Raw genomic sequence first — 17229 nt, forward strand, 5'->3', positions numbered from 1 at the left:
TGACCCTAAAGGGAAAGCAGCGACCTTAGAATGACCTGTGTCTCATCTCCTGTTTGTCCTTCTCTCTGAATTGGAAGACTTAAGCAGGTCTTCCACTCCTCCAGAGGTTTGGATCAACCTCCTGAGGCCTGGTGTGCACACTGTGATACATCAGTGTTGGAAATTCATGCAAATTCCCAGTGTGGAGAGAAGGGAAATGTAATCAATGTCATTCAGTATGTGATATCTTTAAATGTAACAGAGAATTCAACCCACCATTGCACTCTTGCTTACTCATTGACACGTGAGCCATTATTTAAATGTCTTCATCATATATCCAATTATTATCCTTGATGAGGAACTTAAAATCAGCAAACCACATCTCCATAGATACTGTAGATAACATGGATTGTGAACATTGTACTCTCACTTCCCAAAGTCAAAAGCTGAATGATTCAGTCACCACCAGAGGTGGGAAAATATATTGAGAGCAAGATTGCCCTCAGTCGGTGGAACTAGGTTACTTCCCTGAAGAGTTTCAAAGGTGTATCAATCATTTGGTTTTCACACTGCTGTCAGACAATGTTTCAACACATTTTATATTTAAAATAAAAACACAAATGTGTATTTTTTTCCCAGATTTATTTCAAATTTGGTTATTTTCCCCCCATTTAATTTACTACTGGTACAGGTTTGCTTACATTATCAACCAATGTCTTTGATTTCCACATACTCTTCCCCACACACATGGCCTGTCATGCATTTACTAATCAAAGAAAACATACCATTACAAAACAAGAAATCATACAAATGTTAGAAATTCTACAGAGGAACAATTAGAAACTTAACATAAAGACGGTAACCCTTTGAATTGGGCTCCACACGGTTTCAGAGCTTCAACATTGTTCAAATATACAAAATGTAATGGCCAGGGGGAAGGATTGCTCCTTGTGGTTGTGGTTTGTAAGTGCAAAGAATATGACAAAGACAATGAGAGATTGTTGACTCACATGGACCCCCTTATTTCAGGGGCACCGGCAATGATGACTTACTTCCCCTTTAGAGGAGCACACAGGTTGGAAGGGCTTATGGGAGTATAGACATGGGACAGATGAGACATGTATGAGACAACCCTTACAGAGTAACTTGACTATCCATAGTAAAACAATTTATTGTTCATCTCCAAAAATCATACAAAAAGGGTGAAAACTAAACAATACAAGAGGATTCCAAATTTAAACATGAAAATGCTGCATTTACTCTGAGCAACACTCTTCCGCGCAATTTAACTCACACTAGACTCTCCCACATAAGGTGTGACGCAAGCACTCACTGTGGTGTTAAGCATAATGCCGTCATGTTTTTAGCGAGGCACAAAGGCACGAGTGTTTGTATGCACCTACAGGTTACTTTGCGCGAGTGTGTTTATTTCGTGTCTGGGTCTCAGAGGATGGACATTGAGCTTGCGGGGTATAAGAGTGAAAATGTCGATGTTCCTTATTATAAATGAGTGCAAGGGCGGTTCAACAGATGTGTAGCTGGGGCAGCACTTTTGTGTGTGTGTGTATAGCGTGTGTGTATACTGCACACCATCACGTGTGTATTGTGGCGTTTACAGGGTGTCCAGCAGACTGTCGATGCGCGTCACCAGCTCCAGTCTCTTGCTAGCAAGGGTCTTCTCGTTGTCGATGTAGGCCTCCTTCTTCACCTTGCCTGCCACCAGGCGCTCAGCCTCTTGACAGGAGCGACCCACCAGGTCCTTCACCTGGCCGTCCAGCTTCTGCACCTCACCCACCTGAAATACACACAGTGAAATGTAAGGCTCAGCAGTGTAGACACAGGTAGATACAAATACTGTACACGCAATTGAATACACACACACCTTATCTGCGAGGTCGGAGCCCTCTGTTTTGAGGCGGGCCTGCAGGGAGCTAATGTCGTTGGTGAGGGTGCGGTGGTCGGCCTCCAGGGTCTTGCGGCCGCTGTTCAGGGCCCCCGTGTCTCGGGATTGCTTATAGCGATTCACCACCTCATCCATGTGGCGGTACAGCCCTAAACGCTTGTTGACCAGAGTCAGGACCTGCTCTGTGATGGAGGCCACCTTCATACGAACCTCTGCAGCAGGGTCCTGGATAAAAAGATGGAGAGAGAAGGGGAGTGTCAGGAAGTGCATACAGGAAAAAAAAAAGATGAACTTAGAAGGGAGTAATAACAGGAGAGTTAAAGTGTTCCTCATAATAAGAGCAGCAGAGTATGTTGAGGATGGAGTACCTTCGTGATGGAGAAGTCCAGGCGCACGTAGATGATGACTGTGAAGAAGAGGATGTAGAAGGCCCCCACCACCAATAGAGGCTCCTGCAGCATCAGGATCTTATTGAAGGTATAATGCACCTGGGGGATGAGAGAGAGAGCGAGACACTGAGGAACTTGCACCATCAATGAGGGACCTAATCTTACAATGCATCTAAAACTTTCTCTGCAAGGGTTATAGATGTAAAGCATGCAGATGGTGGTGTATCTCTGGAGCGACTGCTTAGAACAATCCTGTCGTAGTAATGGCATACTCTGGTTAATTCATACAAACATAAACTGCCTTCCTTTCTCCCCAGAACCTCCCCCCTAAAATCTCCAATTCCCTCAGCAGCTCACCACTATATCCTGGATGTGCTGCTCCACCAGATTGTTCTTAGAAGCCACCAGCACAGGTCGACCAAAGGTGTCCAGGTAGGTGTAGTGCAGCTGGTCTGGAATGCGGTCAATGGGGTAGGGGGTTTCCACATGGATGTTCCTGAGAGGAAAAGATGTGGATCATTAGAATGAAACAGGAGATCTGTCCATTTCCACAGACACTAAAAGGAGTGTGTGCACATGAACATCATGCTTGCTCACCTGGCGCCTTCTGGCAGTATGAGTTTAACAGTGAGGGAGTCGATGACTTGGTCATCATATACATGGTCAACCAGCCTCATCTTCAGAGCATACTGATCCCCTGAGAACCAACGGGATGAATTCAAGCATTAGCATATCATTTTTTCCGCTTTCGGGACATTTCTCTTTAAAGACTTCCTGTTATTAATAGTCATGGTAATTTAGCCAACTCAACTCACCCAGAGTGTAGAGGTACTCATAGCTGGGCAGATTGTAGCCGATAATGTAGTGGGTCTTCCAGCCACCAAACAGAGGGAAGCGGGGCCGAACCTCCACCTCCACAGATTCTTCCAGAATCTGTAGGTGGGAGGTGGATATGTTGCCGATCTCATCCCGGTAGTACACATCCTGGGCTGAGGCAGGAAGGATGGTCTTCGGGAGAGTGAGGAGATGCAGTTATTATACAATCTTAAGTAGTCCTCCTGCGAGCATGATTTGAAAATGCCCCAAGATCCATGGCAATAAAGGAGTCTTTAAAAATCAACACACCTTAAAGGATTTAACTGATGAGATGCCACTGTCAGACTGACGCTGGTAGTCATAACGGGAGAAAGGCCCTTTCAGGAATGCACCTGTGTGCCTCATGTCAATGGTCTCTTCCACAGCAATGTTTCCCCAATGGGACACTTCGATGATGCGGGTGATGCTGCTAATGGTGAGGAAGGGTGTGTTGTTCTCATAATGGACCTTCATGGCATCCTAAAAAAAAGAACAAAAAAATACATTTCTCCTTTTGCTTCCAAAACAAATATGACTCCACTAAGCCAATGTCCGCTATTCAGCTGGCCCAAAAGTGCTTAAACCATTCAAGGACATGGCCTAGTGTTCTCAGCCAGAGCCTCCAGCACACGTCTACACATGTGTATGGTTAGAATCCAGCATTCTGCCCTTTGACACAATGTCCATCTTTCACCACTGTCATCCTCTTTATCTATCTATTCAATAAAGTCAGACAATATACATAAAAATAATATTAAATGCATCCCAAATCCAGTCAGGGACCTCAAGAGACACTTTACCTCGCTGAAAGGGGCGACATCACGGAAGGGGCCATACTCAATAGCTTCATCGCTCTTGCTGGGGTTGCCCAGCTTGGTGTAGCTCTCCACAGTCTTAGAAGCAAGGCGGACGCGGGTGGTCTGGCTGCGGGTGGGGTAGGGGGAGTACAGGTAGTGGTTACCCTGGAACACCACCAGCTGACGCTCAGCCTGGGTGATGTGGGTGGGGAAGGGCCTCAGGATGTGGCTCAGGACAGTCTCCACCTTCACCCGCAGCTTAGCACCCACACCCAGACTGGAGGGTAACTGCACCTTGTAAAACTCCCCACTGTAAGAGGATTGCAGATAGGAGAGGGGTCAGGTCAAAGGGACAAACCAAAACAGTGAGAGAAACTCCACTGGAAAAAAAGGGGTGAAGTTTAACATGGTGAAAATGTGCATATCTACAAACTTTACAGTCTAATGACATACAATGGATAATGCAATATTACCTTAGTGAACAGGGATGCACAATATATTATAAACTTCTCACCTTTGACCTTGGATTGTTGTTTGCTTGAGCTCAAGCATGGCATCCTCCTCTTCATCACCCTTCACCTAGCAAAGACACACGTTTACATGTCTGTCCATTCTGCTGCAATTCAACTACAACTGGACATGAGGTGTATTCATTTACAGGCAGGAATGAGTGAGTATGCAACGGTGTGAATGTAGAGTGAGTGTTTATTCCCCACGGGAAAACAATCATTGTGTAAACAATCACTGACAGTTGCTAGGTAGACAATTATTTCCCCTACTAACTGACATAAATGAAGGTCCTAGGCAATTCAAAGACATTGCACACAAAAAGGGGCTGTTCATATCAGACACGGAAGTAGCTACCCTCTCAGCGCATACGTGTCATTTAGCCACTGACGGAACAAGTTGTGTTGCGGAAGTGCACCCGCTAGCCCATTCAAACAGTTCCACACCACCATCATATAATGTACTTATTAAAATGTTTTTTTTGCTACGGCCCTTCCATAGTTTGGTAGATCCACCATTTAACAAAATTAGACATTTACTAGCGATTAAGTACTGTAGCTTCCTTACCTTGACTGGGCGAACCTGGACAAAGATGTTCATGTTAGCTAACTAGCTAATGTTAGTTAGCCAACTAGCTACCTGGCAAAATGTGGTCTACAGCAAATTCATTCTGAAATCACTTACCGATGCACCGACATAAGCGAGGTGGGGGGGCCAGGTCGGGCTCTACCGCCAAGATAAAGTTATGTACCGCCGAGTCTCCCTGATTTGACAGAAGAATCTCTGCTGTTATCTTAGCAAGGTGCGTGCTCAGGTCCACCGTTCGTTTCACCTCCTCGTTCACCAGCCCGTCCGCAGCCACTCGATAACACAGTACAGTGATAAGGAGCAGATAAATGGGTGCGGCGAAGAAGTGGATGTTTCGCGCCATGGTTATAAAATTAAACTTAAAGATAATTTGCTTAATTGTTAGGTTGAAGCTAGAGAGGAAGAAAGGCCACGCACCACTTCAGGACCAAAGCTGCAGCCGTAAGGATGACGTTTCGTTCAGTCCTCACGTACTGACGTCATGCTGTTCCGAACAAATACTGCAGAGGGAGACGTCTCTACCCTGTTATCAAAACTAATAAAGGTCCTTGGCAATTCAAAATCTTGCACACAAAAGGAGCTGTGTAGATCAGACACAGAAGTAGCAACCCTCTCAGAACATACGCGTAATTTCGCCACTGACAGAAGGTGTTGTATTGTGGAAGTGGTGGAAAAAGTACTCAATTGTCATACTTGAGTGAAAGTGAAGATACCTTAATAGAAAATAACTCAAGTAAAAGTCACCAGGTAAATACCACTTGAGTAAAAGTATTTGTTTTTAAAAATACTATAAAGAGTACTTTCGGGTGTCAGGGAAAATGTATGTAAAAAAAAAATTAAAGAGTAAATTATTTTCTTTAAGAATGTAGTGGAGTAAAAGTAAAAGTTGTAAAATAAAATTAGATAGTAAAGTACAGATACGCAAAAAACGACTTAAGTAAGGGGGATACCTTGTCAGTTGAACAACTGAATGCATTCAACTGAAATGTGATTTGAGCATTTAACCTCTGAATCAGAAAGGTGCGGGAGCTGCCATAATCAACATCCACGTCTTCGGAGCCCAGGGAACACTGGGTTAATTGCCTTGCTCAAGGGCAGAACGACAGATTTTTACCATGTCAGTTCGGGGGATTCAATTTAGGTAACTGGCCCAACGCTCTAACCACTAGGCTACCAAGTAGTTCTTTAAAGTCGAGTCGGAAGACACTGGGGATGAATATATCACCTTTGAGATATCGGGGATGAAGGTCTGGGTAACTTGTAAATCCTATTAGCCAACGTACAATCAATGGATAGTAAAATAGACGAACTACAATCACGTATATCTTACCCATGGGATATTAAAAACTATAATATCTAATGTTTCATCGAGTCGTGGCTGAACGACGACATGAATAACATACAGCTGGCGGGTTATACACTTTTTCGGCAGGATAAGAACAGAGGCCTCTGGTAATACAAGGGGTGGGGGTCTATGTATATTTGTAAACAACAGCTGGTGCACGAAATCTCAAGGTTTTGCTCGCCTAAGGTATAGTATCTCATGATAAGCTGTAGACCACACTGTTAACGAAGAGAGTTTTCATCTATAATCTTCGTAGCTGTCTATTTACCACCACAAACCGATGGTGGCACTAAGACCGCACTCAATAGTTCCTGTGCCCCAAAACACTAAGGTAATCTGCCTAAATGACTACTGACCTATAGCACTCATATCTGTTGCCATGAAGTGCTTTGAAAGGCTGGTCATGGCTAACATCAACACTATTATCCATGAATCCCTAGACCCACTCCAATTTGCATACCACCCCAATAGATCCACAAATGATGCAATCTCTATTGCACTCAACACGGCCACGGCCCTTTCCTACCTGGACAAAAGGAACACCTACGTATGTGAGAATGCTGTTCATTGACTACAGCTCAGCGTTCAACACCATAGTGTCCTCAAAGCTCATCACTAAGCTAAGGACCCTGAGATTAAACACCTCCCTCTGCAACTGGATCCTGGACTTCCTGACGGGCTGCCCCCAGGTAGTAAGGGTAGGTAACAACACATCTGCCACACTGATCCTCAACACAGGGGCCCCTCAGAGGTGCGTGCTCTGTCCCCTCCTGTACTCCCTGTTCACTTATGATTGCATGGCCAGGCACGACTCCAGCACCATCATCTAGTTTGCCAATGACACAACAGTGGTAGACCTGATCACCTACAACGATGAGACAGCCTACAGGGAGGAGGTCAGAGACCTGGTTATGTGGTGCCAGGACAACAACCTCTCACTCAACGTGATTAAGACAAAGGACATGATTGTGGACTACATGAAAAGGAGGACCGAGCATGCCCCCATTCTCATTGACGGGGCTGTAGTGGAGCAGGTTGAGAGCTTCAAGTTCCTTGGTGTCCACATCACCAACAAACTATCATGGTCCAAACACACTAAGACAGTTGTGAAGAGGGCACGTCAAAGCCTATTCCCCCTAAGGAGACTGAAAATATTTGGCAAGGGTCCTCAGATCCTCAAAAGGTTCTACAGCTGTATCATCGAGAACACCCTGACTGGTTGCATCACTGCCTGGTTTGGCAACTGCTCGACCTCCGACTTCAAGGCACTACAGAGGGTAGTGTGTACGGCCCAGTACATCACTGGGGCCAAGCTTCCTGCCATCCAGGACTTCTATACCAGGCTGTGTCTGAGGAAGGCCCTAAAATTTGTCAAAGACTCCAGCCACCCAAGTCATAGACTGTACTCTCTACAGCACGGTTCCGGAGTGCCAAGTCTAGGTCCAAAAGGCTTATTAACAGCTTCTTACAGGACGGACTACATGACGGTAGTCATTTAGGCAGGTTACCCTCACTTTCTTGGGCACAGGGACTATGGTGGTCTGCTTGAAACATGTAGGTAATACAGACTCGGTCAGGGAGAGGTTGAAAATGTCAGTGAAGACACTTACCAGTTTGTCCACACATGCTCTGAGTACACATCCTGGTAATCCGTCTGGCACCGCGGCCTTGTGAATGTTGACCTGTTTAAAGGTCTTACTCACATCGGCTACAGAGAGGGTGATCACACGGTGGTCCGGAACAGCTGCTACTCTCATGCATGTTTCAGTGGTTGCTGTTCAGTGTTGCTTGCTACAGACCCGGGTTCGATACCAGGCTGTGTCATAACCGGTCATGACCGATGTTCCATTGGCTCATCGCGCTCTAGCGACTCCTTGTGGCAGGCTGGGTGCCTGCAGGCTGACTTCGGTCGTCAGTTGAACGGTGTTTCCTCTGACACATTGGTGCAGCTGGCTTCCAGGTTAAGCAGACGGGTGTCAAGAAGCTCGGTTTGGCGGGTCATGTTTTGGAGGACGCATGACTCGACCAAAACCAAAGCATCGACTACTGTCATATCTTACAGTGTAAGGGTAACTGGTCATATAAAAGTGGGTCACCTTTTAGCCAGGTACATTTCTATGGTAATGAATCCTTCAGAACTTACCTGCTCTGGAGCAGGCTAACTCGAGGCTAACTCCATTTATCCTGAATGAAATGCCACAAGTACCAATGAAATCAGATACCCTCCCTCTCACAAAGATTGTGGCATCATCCCCTTGATTTGAGGAAGGCGACTGATTAAGTATTAATACATAAATAAAAATGGTGTAAAATTTTTTAAATGTTAAAATACCTAGCACATGACACATTTAGTGACAGATTTACCTTTTAGGTCTGTGTGTAGCTAGCTACAACTAACTTTAGTTGAAGACGACCAGAATAGAGATGGATTATCTCTCAAGCTTTATTGACCCATGTTTAAATCGGCCAGAGGATTTTCATTTGCCTGGCAACCCAGACTCCTTGCGAAACGCACCACCCATTGACTTTAGTTTCTTCTCTGCAATTTAAAGTATGTATACAAGTAAAGTATGTAGCCAATGACAGAGCAGCAGAATACTTTAGTGTGAGTCATTATGCTATGTTTTCATAGAGGTGAATAACAAAAAATACTACTGAAGAAAGTCAATCCATGAGTTAGCTGACTTTCTAGTTTAGACACATGGGCCAGCCAATTTCCCGGATGCAAATTAAGCCTACATATGACTCTTAGAACAAAACACTTTCAGTGAAGCTTCCATTGAGAATGGTGTTGGAGTGGACTTTGAACCACGAAGGGATATCAATCAGAGTAGAAGCCAAGCAGATCTCTTGTGCCATAAAGTTCCAGAACAATGAATACAGGGAGTGACAGGGAAAACAATATCCCCCTCTCTTGAGAGGCAGACCATGCATAAACCCCACTATGAACAGATGCCCACTTCCAACAAAAGCCCAAGAGAATGCAGGATGATCCCATTTCTGACAAAGATTGAGGGGACAGATCTAGTGCATTGCTAGAACCAGGCAGGCAGTTGCATAAAGATACAGACCTTTTGGCAGATGCCTTCAGTACACAACATGATCAAATTCTAATTTTAATAACTTGCACAATGCCTATAGCTAGCTGTCTGAACAAATGTTGTTGATGAAAAAAATGGTCAGAGCTATCCGAGATCCTTGGGACGTCCCTAATCGAACCTCTACCCTAACTATTTTAAATTTCAACTTCAATGAGGGTACGGACGTCCCAATGATACCTAATTGCACAGACCTGAAAATAAACCAGAATACAAAGAGGGCCGGGTTTAGGGCGTGTCTTCACGAACATCTGATATCAAAGATCGCTGACACAGTTATTTTGGAGGAAGTGACAAGAGACTGAAAACGAAAGAAATAGGCCCTCTTCAAGTAAACAAGCAGGGATTCCTTTCGCTTAATAATTGCTCTTACTTTGGAAACACAAGTGGCCACCTAGTAGTATTGCGTTATAATTAAAGACGTGCGCCCTGACTGCAACTAACCACCACTGGTGACACCAGCCAGTTTCCGTCCGATCTCGGCAACTAGCTAGCTATCCAGCTAGCCTAGGTTGGGGGCAGACAGACACAATTGAATTAATCTGTTTTTCATCCAGCACGACCAAAGGCCCATTTTGACATTCTTTAATATACCATCCATTGGTTCTGGTTGATCAAGGTAAGAATTGTAGCCGATATTACTTTTGTGCAGTAATATTTTTTTATGTTTACCAATTAGCCTGCTAGTAAGACGAGACCAAGTAATGAGCTAGCTAACGGGTCGATTGTCCCCGCGTTGGGCACTAAAAGTTAGCCACTCACTGTGCACTGTTTAAAGTCAGCAAGGTAAAGAATTGTTCTCTACTCTGTGTGTCACTCAATCTATAGTTCTGTCCCAATTTCACTGTGCAGTTAGCCAGTAAGCTAACGTTAAGTTACATGTCAAATGGCGTTGCTAGCAAGTTGGCTAATGTCTGCGTTAACAGTATGCGTCCAGAGCCATGTAACTGTTTAGTATTACGTTTCTAAATTCATGGCTCTGTACACGTATAGATAGCTAAGCTATGTTCTAGCTAGCAATAACTAATATTAGCCAGCTAACTTACTAGCTAGGCCCTTCAGGGGTGAAGTTAACTGACTAAACTTACTCAACTCCGGTTGGTTGACAACGTCATGCGCGCGCATCGATGTGGCCGGAAATTGTGTTATGATGCGGAAGTGTTATGATTCAGATAGCTGTCAACAATGACAAAAAGCTGTCCCATTGTATCTTCTCATTGATACCATGTTTTGTTTTTAGGTGTTTGACTTTCGCTAGCTAGTTAACTGTAAATTTGAGACAAGCGCTCATTGTGCAAATGTATTTGTTTTCAATAAACATTTTGAGAGTAAACTAGTTTACATGTTGTCAACAATCTAAGCCAACTCTGTCTGTTTTGTCCAATAGTTGGGAACGTGTCAGTTTTGTTTCTTAAATCACCAACCCGTCTATAGAGATCCTATTAAATTAGAGTATTCTAATTATATGATACCGGCTATGTAATATAATAGTGAACATTAGCAAACAAGCAGACAGTTTAGCTAGAGCTGTCATGCTAGTCAATTTAGCTAACCTGTTTGGTAAAATAGCTAACGTTAGTGTTTTATGATGTGCTCATCTGTAATCATTAGGTAGATAGCTAGCCTAGTACTATGACTGTGCTAGCAATGATTGCACGTTGGCGAGTAATATTGACGGTAACGGCAGCTTTCCTAGTTGGTTTCTGCGGGTCCGGACGAGGCATCCGACCTCTTCTTCCTCTGCGTAGTTTCCTTTTGCGAATAATTGGGATGTCTGCCCTGTGGGGTGTTTGGAGAATATCGTGTGAACGAAACGGGGAGGGACCTACCGGAATTTGTCCAATATACATTGTTTTTGTTGCAAAACGTTTTCCATTTGAAGTAAACTGTTTCCGTTTTGCAACAGACCAAATGTTTTGCTACGCAATTCGACTAATGATTCGTCTAAACGGGATCCTTGGGACGTCACCCCAATGAAGTTGACATTTTAAAATGGTTAAGGGTTAGGTAAGGGTATGGCTGTTCCGGGTAGCACTAAGCAATACATCATTCTTAGTGTTGTTTTCTAGATAACCATGTGACCCAACTCGCATGAATGTCATGGGTTGCAGCCAGCCAGACCACAATCAGAGAACTGCCCTATAAATGGTAGATTTTATTTATTTATTTTTAAATGTAATGCTTCATTTAATGTTTCAGACTGAGGTTGTTCCTGTTTTGCCACCATGTATCCATCTTCCACCCTCATAATCGAGTGGTCTAATGGATCATTTGTGTAGGTCTACATCCCAGGTCTGGGTTCCTAGATGCAAGGCCCTGTGGTGCAATCTACTGACAAATTGAAAAACTAGTTCAGTTTGACTTTGCTGTATTACATTACACCAAATAACCTTATTATACCCATTTTAGTCTGTGTTAATACTGTGCTCAGGAAAATATTCACATTATAATTTAATTGTCTGACATGCTGCAGTATTTGTTTGTGTGCTCTAAGCAAATGTAAGATTCAGTACTCAAAGCTTAGCCTAATGCAAACTGCATGGTCCAGTGTTGGCTCCCTTTGCTTTCAATAGCCCATGATTGAAATGAAAGAGCAGGGGTAATGGACGTTGACTGTCTTTTTAAAGGTGCAACCTTTTGTTACTATTGAAGATAGTTACTCAGTGTCTCATTCTAACTGCTTGTGCAAGAACTGCAGCAATGAAAATGTCTGGCTTGTTTTGAAATTTAGGCTGCCTATGTCATCATGTTTCTGGCCCCTCCTGATAGCTTGTTTCCTTATTCCATGCTCTTTATCGACCAGTCAGTCATAGGGAATCAATACTATCCTGGTGTTTTCCATGCTTGTCTGCAGATTCTTTTGGAACCAACACCATTTTACTGTGAAACCAATAATGGAACTGATACTGTATGTCGTTGCTTTTAAGGATCGGAATATAGTGATGAGGAGTTCCGTGGACCCTTCGTGTCCAGAAGTAATTTAGCCATTCATTGTGGTCATTGCACTCTGTAGAGTTGCTTTTTTTTTCTTGAGTTTTCTCATGTCAATTAACTTGTGACTCTGCTTGATTACTCATAAATAAAGTCAGATTTAGGAAGGTTAAGGGTACAAGACTGTGTACTCACTACGTGTTCAACGCCAGTGGATCTCAAAACTGAACTTGGATCCACGTTAAGTAGCAATGATATCCTATTCAATAAAACAATCATTTGTTTCTTTCCAGAAATGTTCTTAATTACATGATTGTACAACTAGCAAAGGAGTTTTGAAGTTGAGGGTGCAGTATTTATAAAGCTTAGCAATCTTAATGATTGATTAGTAATGCCTGACGAGTTCCTATAAATTGGTGTCTGTTACGTGAACTGATTTAAGATGTTTTTTGCTTTCTGAGAATAAAGTCACGTTTTATGAGCTCCTGTATGCTGCTTCTGTCTAGTCTGAACTTACAGTTCATGTTCCACCCTCTGAACGGCACATTATATTACCGTCAATGCAGAATTCTTAAGAGGGCCCTCATTGTCAAGTTGTGTTGCTTGAAATAAATTTAAGTTGAAATGAAGGTCGCTTCGTTTCAATGCTAGTGTAACCATTAAAAGGTGATGCTCCTTGACAGAAAGAAACGGTGCTAATGGTGGCTCTGCACGGCAGCCTTACTGAGCCTCAATGTTGTGAATTTGTTATTTGGGGTAGATCTGGTGATGCTGTTAAGAGAATGTTGGTCAAGAAGAATAGTGTATTCCACTCTCGCTGTCTGTGGATCAAGTCTCATAACTGGCCTTCACATGTTGAAACGTTTTCTGGTTTACGTTAAGCCTACATTCCTCTCCCAAACCGGAGTCCTATACAAGTGAAAATAGAGGAACATGTTGGAGGGGAAGGCAGAGTTTAAAAAACTAGTCTGTTTGGTGTTTCTTATTTAGTGAGGGACAAACTGTACTTGGTTACATTCCCAGAACTGTTCCTACTCCGAGCATTTCAACACACTGTGCCAGATGCCAATCGCAACTTTTTAACGGGCCGTGGTTTCACATTTGATTGACAGACAGGTGGTATAATGTTTGACCTTTGGTCTGCTGTTATGTGTGTTGATGTGTATAGCCTACATGTGTTCCTGAATGTCTCTGTGTGCGGTCATGCCAGTGTCTTGTGTGTCGTAATCCCCACGACTGGGCAACTAGCTTTGGACCACATGACTACGGTGAGGGTGAGCTGGCAGCTGGTCAAGTAGTCCATGGCACGAAGATGTGTTATAGTATTTGCAGTAGTTGCCTATTATAATACTGCCTGCGTCATAGAGCATAAACAGCATTGCTTTTTAACCCTGGGGGGGGCAGGCAAAGGCCTGTGTGCCTGTGTTTATAGGCTGCTTTTATACTGTGTTTATCATGCGAACAATGAGGATGACCATATGATGGTCATGTTAGCCATGCCACATGATCAGTCCACCATTCTAATTGAGTGCGCCTTATATTTCCCCAGCTGTGGCACAATGACGTCTAGGAAGAAAGTACTACTTAAAGTCATCATCCTGGGAGACTCTGGGTGAGTGTCCTGTACCTTGCACAGCCACTTACACTTCTTCTCTGTTATCATAGAAGGTTACAAAATATATGTGTTTACCAGTCATTCTGTCATCTGTTGCTGACCTGAATCTATCTCGTCAGAGTTGGGAAGACGTCCCTGATGAACCAGTATGTGAATAAGAAGTTCAGTAACCAGTACAAAGCCACAATTGGAGCTGATTTCCTGACGAAAGAAGTGATTGTGGACGACAGGCTTGTCACCATGCAGGTACTGGGGAAGGGGTACTATCAAGTTGCATCACAAGTGCTGTGCTGAAGTACAGGTCAATGGGTAGGCCTATATTGTATTGTTCTTCATAAACATGTATGCCCCTCCCCTGTGCTCTGTCACAGATCTGGGACACAGCAGGGCAGGAGAGGTTCCAGTCTCTGGGCGTGGCGTTTTACCGCGGGGCAGACTGTTGCGTGCTGGTGTTTGACGTGACTGCCCCCAACACCTTCAAGACCCTAGACAGCTGGAGGGACGAGTTCCTCATACAGGCCAGCCCCCGAGACCCCGAGAACTTCCCCTTCGTGGTGCTAGGCAACAAGATTGACCTGGAGAACAGACAGGTGGATCCAGATTGTAGCGTTTGAGACCAGAGCATCTGACAGTAAGTAGCTTGTGTGTCCCTTCAGAGAATGACGGCTGTTTTTTGTCTGTATCTGACAGGTGACGACTAAACGAGCACAGGCCTGGTGTCAGAGCAAGAACAACATCCCCTACTTCGAGACCAGCGCTAAGGAGGCCATCAACGTTGAACAGGCTTTCCAGACTATTGCACGCAATGCTCTTAAACAGGTAGGGGGTCAGAAGGGAGCTTATGAGAGCTTAGCTGAATGCCGTGTGTGTGTTGACAGTATTTTTATACTTTGTTTTTATTGAGGAACACAGTACCAATAAAGTAAAATAAAAGAACAACAAAAAATAACTGGCAGTTCCAGTGAACATCAAACCTTCATATTAGTTACATTAACGTCTTTGAATTAGACCTACAAAACCCATTTTTCCCAGTAGTCCTGACCTCTCCCCTCTTGTGTTCTTAAAGCAAAGGTCATACGCTCCATGTGGTGTATTTCTTTTACAATGTCTATCCATTGTGTCACTGTGGGAGGGTCTTTTTGTAGCCATTTCCTAGTGACAGTAGGACCTTCAAGAGGTACTTTTCTCTATTGTGTAATATTGTGTTGACGTCTTGATTTCCATGTACATTGGAAGCCACACAAAAAGCTTAACGTCATCTTGTCTTTTTCTCCCTTTAGGAGACAGAGGTGGAGTTGTACAATGAGTTCCCTGAACCGATAAAGCTGGACAGGAACGAACGTTCCAAGCCATCAGCGGAGGCCTGCAGCTGCTGAGGTCCTAGCAGACTTACTGTCGGCCCTGCTACCCTGTCTTGCCTTGTCTAACCCCTATGCCTCACTGTGTGCTCCTCTTTGCCCAATATTATCACTGGCCTTCGTAGATGCGAGTTCCGCTCGAAAAGTATACTTTACACATGCTGCACTCACACCCCAGTGTACACATCACACACTTACTCTCAAGATAAGTCTCCAAGCCCAAAGAACACCCAGGTAGATATTAGAGCATTTATTAACCTGATATCTGCTTAGTATTTCCCCCTTAACTGTCTCATGACGCAAATACCTTTTTTTATAGACACCATTGTTTCCCATGGCACCACCCAACCTCACACACATGCATACATACAGAAATAAAATCCTATGACATTTTAAAGGGTGGGTTAGTTCCAGTGGTAAAGGAGGTTGTGAAGGATCAGAATGATGAATTTATATATATATATCTGTGTGTGTGTCATGCCAATGTACTGCCCAAAGATACGTGTGTTAATTGTCTTGGAAGTGAACTAGCAAGTCCAACATACGAGTGTGTTGTTCAAGGCATTTTTTTTGCACTTTGTTATGTAGACTTATTAAAATCCTGTTTGACACCTCATTTTGGAGCCACAATAAAAAAGCACATTTTAAGTCGAGGCTGAAGAGGCAGTGTGGATTTGAACTCTGTCCCCTAACTGCCCGACACATGCTTTGTTTCTCAATTGGAAAAATTCGAGCAGCAAATTGTCAACATTCTGCGACCTGACACAAGGGGTAGAGAATCAAAGGGAGGACGCCCTATCGGATACAGCTGGGGGAGGGGACAGATTTTTCAAGCATATAAACATGAGTCGTTATTAGTTATTGCCTAATTTTTACACTGGCAACTGTTGCAAGACTTTGTGTGCAAATCTTTAAGTCTGTCAATTGTTTTGCGTAGGCAAAAACCATGCATGTTGTCAGTTTCCATGTCTGCTGATAGCTCAGGTGCTTGATATTTCTTTTAACTGATCAGATCTGTCTGTATATTGTTATTACTATGTTTAGAATTTGAATTGCATCGGAGGACCGAGAACACAACTTTTTATTTAAATTATACAAAAAATACGGGGGAAATCTGTTAGCATTAATCATATTAATGAAATGGCTTCATCTACATTGTTTGAAAATGGTTTTGGATTTCAAGGAACTGATTAAGTCATTGAATAATGTGTGTTTCTGCAAGGAGAACATGTAAAGCATAGGTGACTATCAAGGCTCATACTGAACAAAAATATAAACGTAACATGTAAAGTGTTGGTCCAATGTTTAATGAGCTGAAATAAAAGATCCCAGAAATATTCCAAATGCAGAAAAAGCTTATTTCTCTCAATTGTTGTACACATTTGTTTTCATCCCTGTTAGTGAGCATTTCCCCTTTGCCAAGATTGTTTTATTTTATTTAACCAGGCAAATCGGTTCACAAATTATTTTAAATGGCCAAATCTGGACGATGCTGGGCCAATTGTGCGCCGCCCTACAGGACTCCCCATCACGGCCGGATGTGAAACAGCCTGGCTAATCCATCCACCTGACAGGTGTGGCATATCAATAAACTGATTAAACAGCATGATCATTACACAGGTGCACGTTGTGCTGGGGACAAAAAAGGCCACAAAAATGCAGTTTTTTCACACAATGTCAGATGTCAAGTTGAGTGCGTGCAATTGGCATGCTGACTGCAGGAATGTCCAACAGAGCTGTCGCCAGAGATTGACATTTTAGTTTCTCTACCATAAGCCACCTTAAACGTCATTTTAGAGAACATGGCAGTACATCCAACTGGCCTCAACCACAGACCAAGTGAAACCACGCCAGCCCACTTCCA

At 43.5% G+C, this 17229-nt stretch overlaps 2 protein-coding genes across 2 annotated transcripts; one reads left to right on the plus strand and one right to left on the minus strand.

The window, feature by feature from the left end:
- Positions 1-1134: 1134 nt before the first annotated feature.
- Positions 1135-5492, minus strand: LOC124031441 (dolichyl-diphosphooligosaccharide--protein glycosyltransferase subunit 1-like). Its single transcript, XM_046342677.1, is given in 11 exon segments — positions 1135-1774; positions 1862-2107; positions 2251-2370; positions 2629-2767; positions 2869-2968; positions 3087-3279; positions 3397-3606; positions 3927-4233; positions 4438-4502; positions 5115-5144; positions 5146-5492. Coding segments are annotated over 11 exon segments (1809 nt in total). The 5' UTR covers positions 5362-5492; the 3' UTR covers positions 1135-1591.
- A 4226-nt stretch (positions 5493-9718) lies between these two features.
- Positions 9719-16707, plus strand: LOC124031444 (ras-related protein rab7-like). The gene is made up of 6 exons (XM_046342680.1): positions 9719-10080; positions 13942-14004; positions 14127-14253; positions 14379-14597; positions 14698-14826; positions 15288-16707. Exons 2-6 carry the CDS (start codon positions 13952-13954, stop codon positions 15381-15383), a joined length of 624 nt encoding a protein of 207 aa, XP_046198636.1. The 5' UTR covers positions 9719-10080; positions 13942-13951; the 3' UTR covers positions 15384-16707.
- Positions 16708-17229: the final 522 nt, after the last annotated feature.

Source organism: Oncorhynchus gorbuscha, linkage group LG03 (assembly GCF_021184085.1).
Source record: "Oncorhynchus gorbuscha isolate QuinsamMale2020 ecotype Even-year linkage group LG03, OgorEven_v1.0, whole genome shotgun sequence".
NCBI lineage: Eukaryota > Metazoa > Chordata > Actinopteri > Salmoniformes > Salmonidae > Oncorhynchus > Oncorhynchus gorbuscha.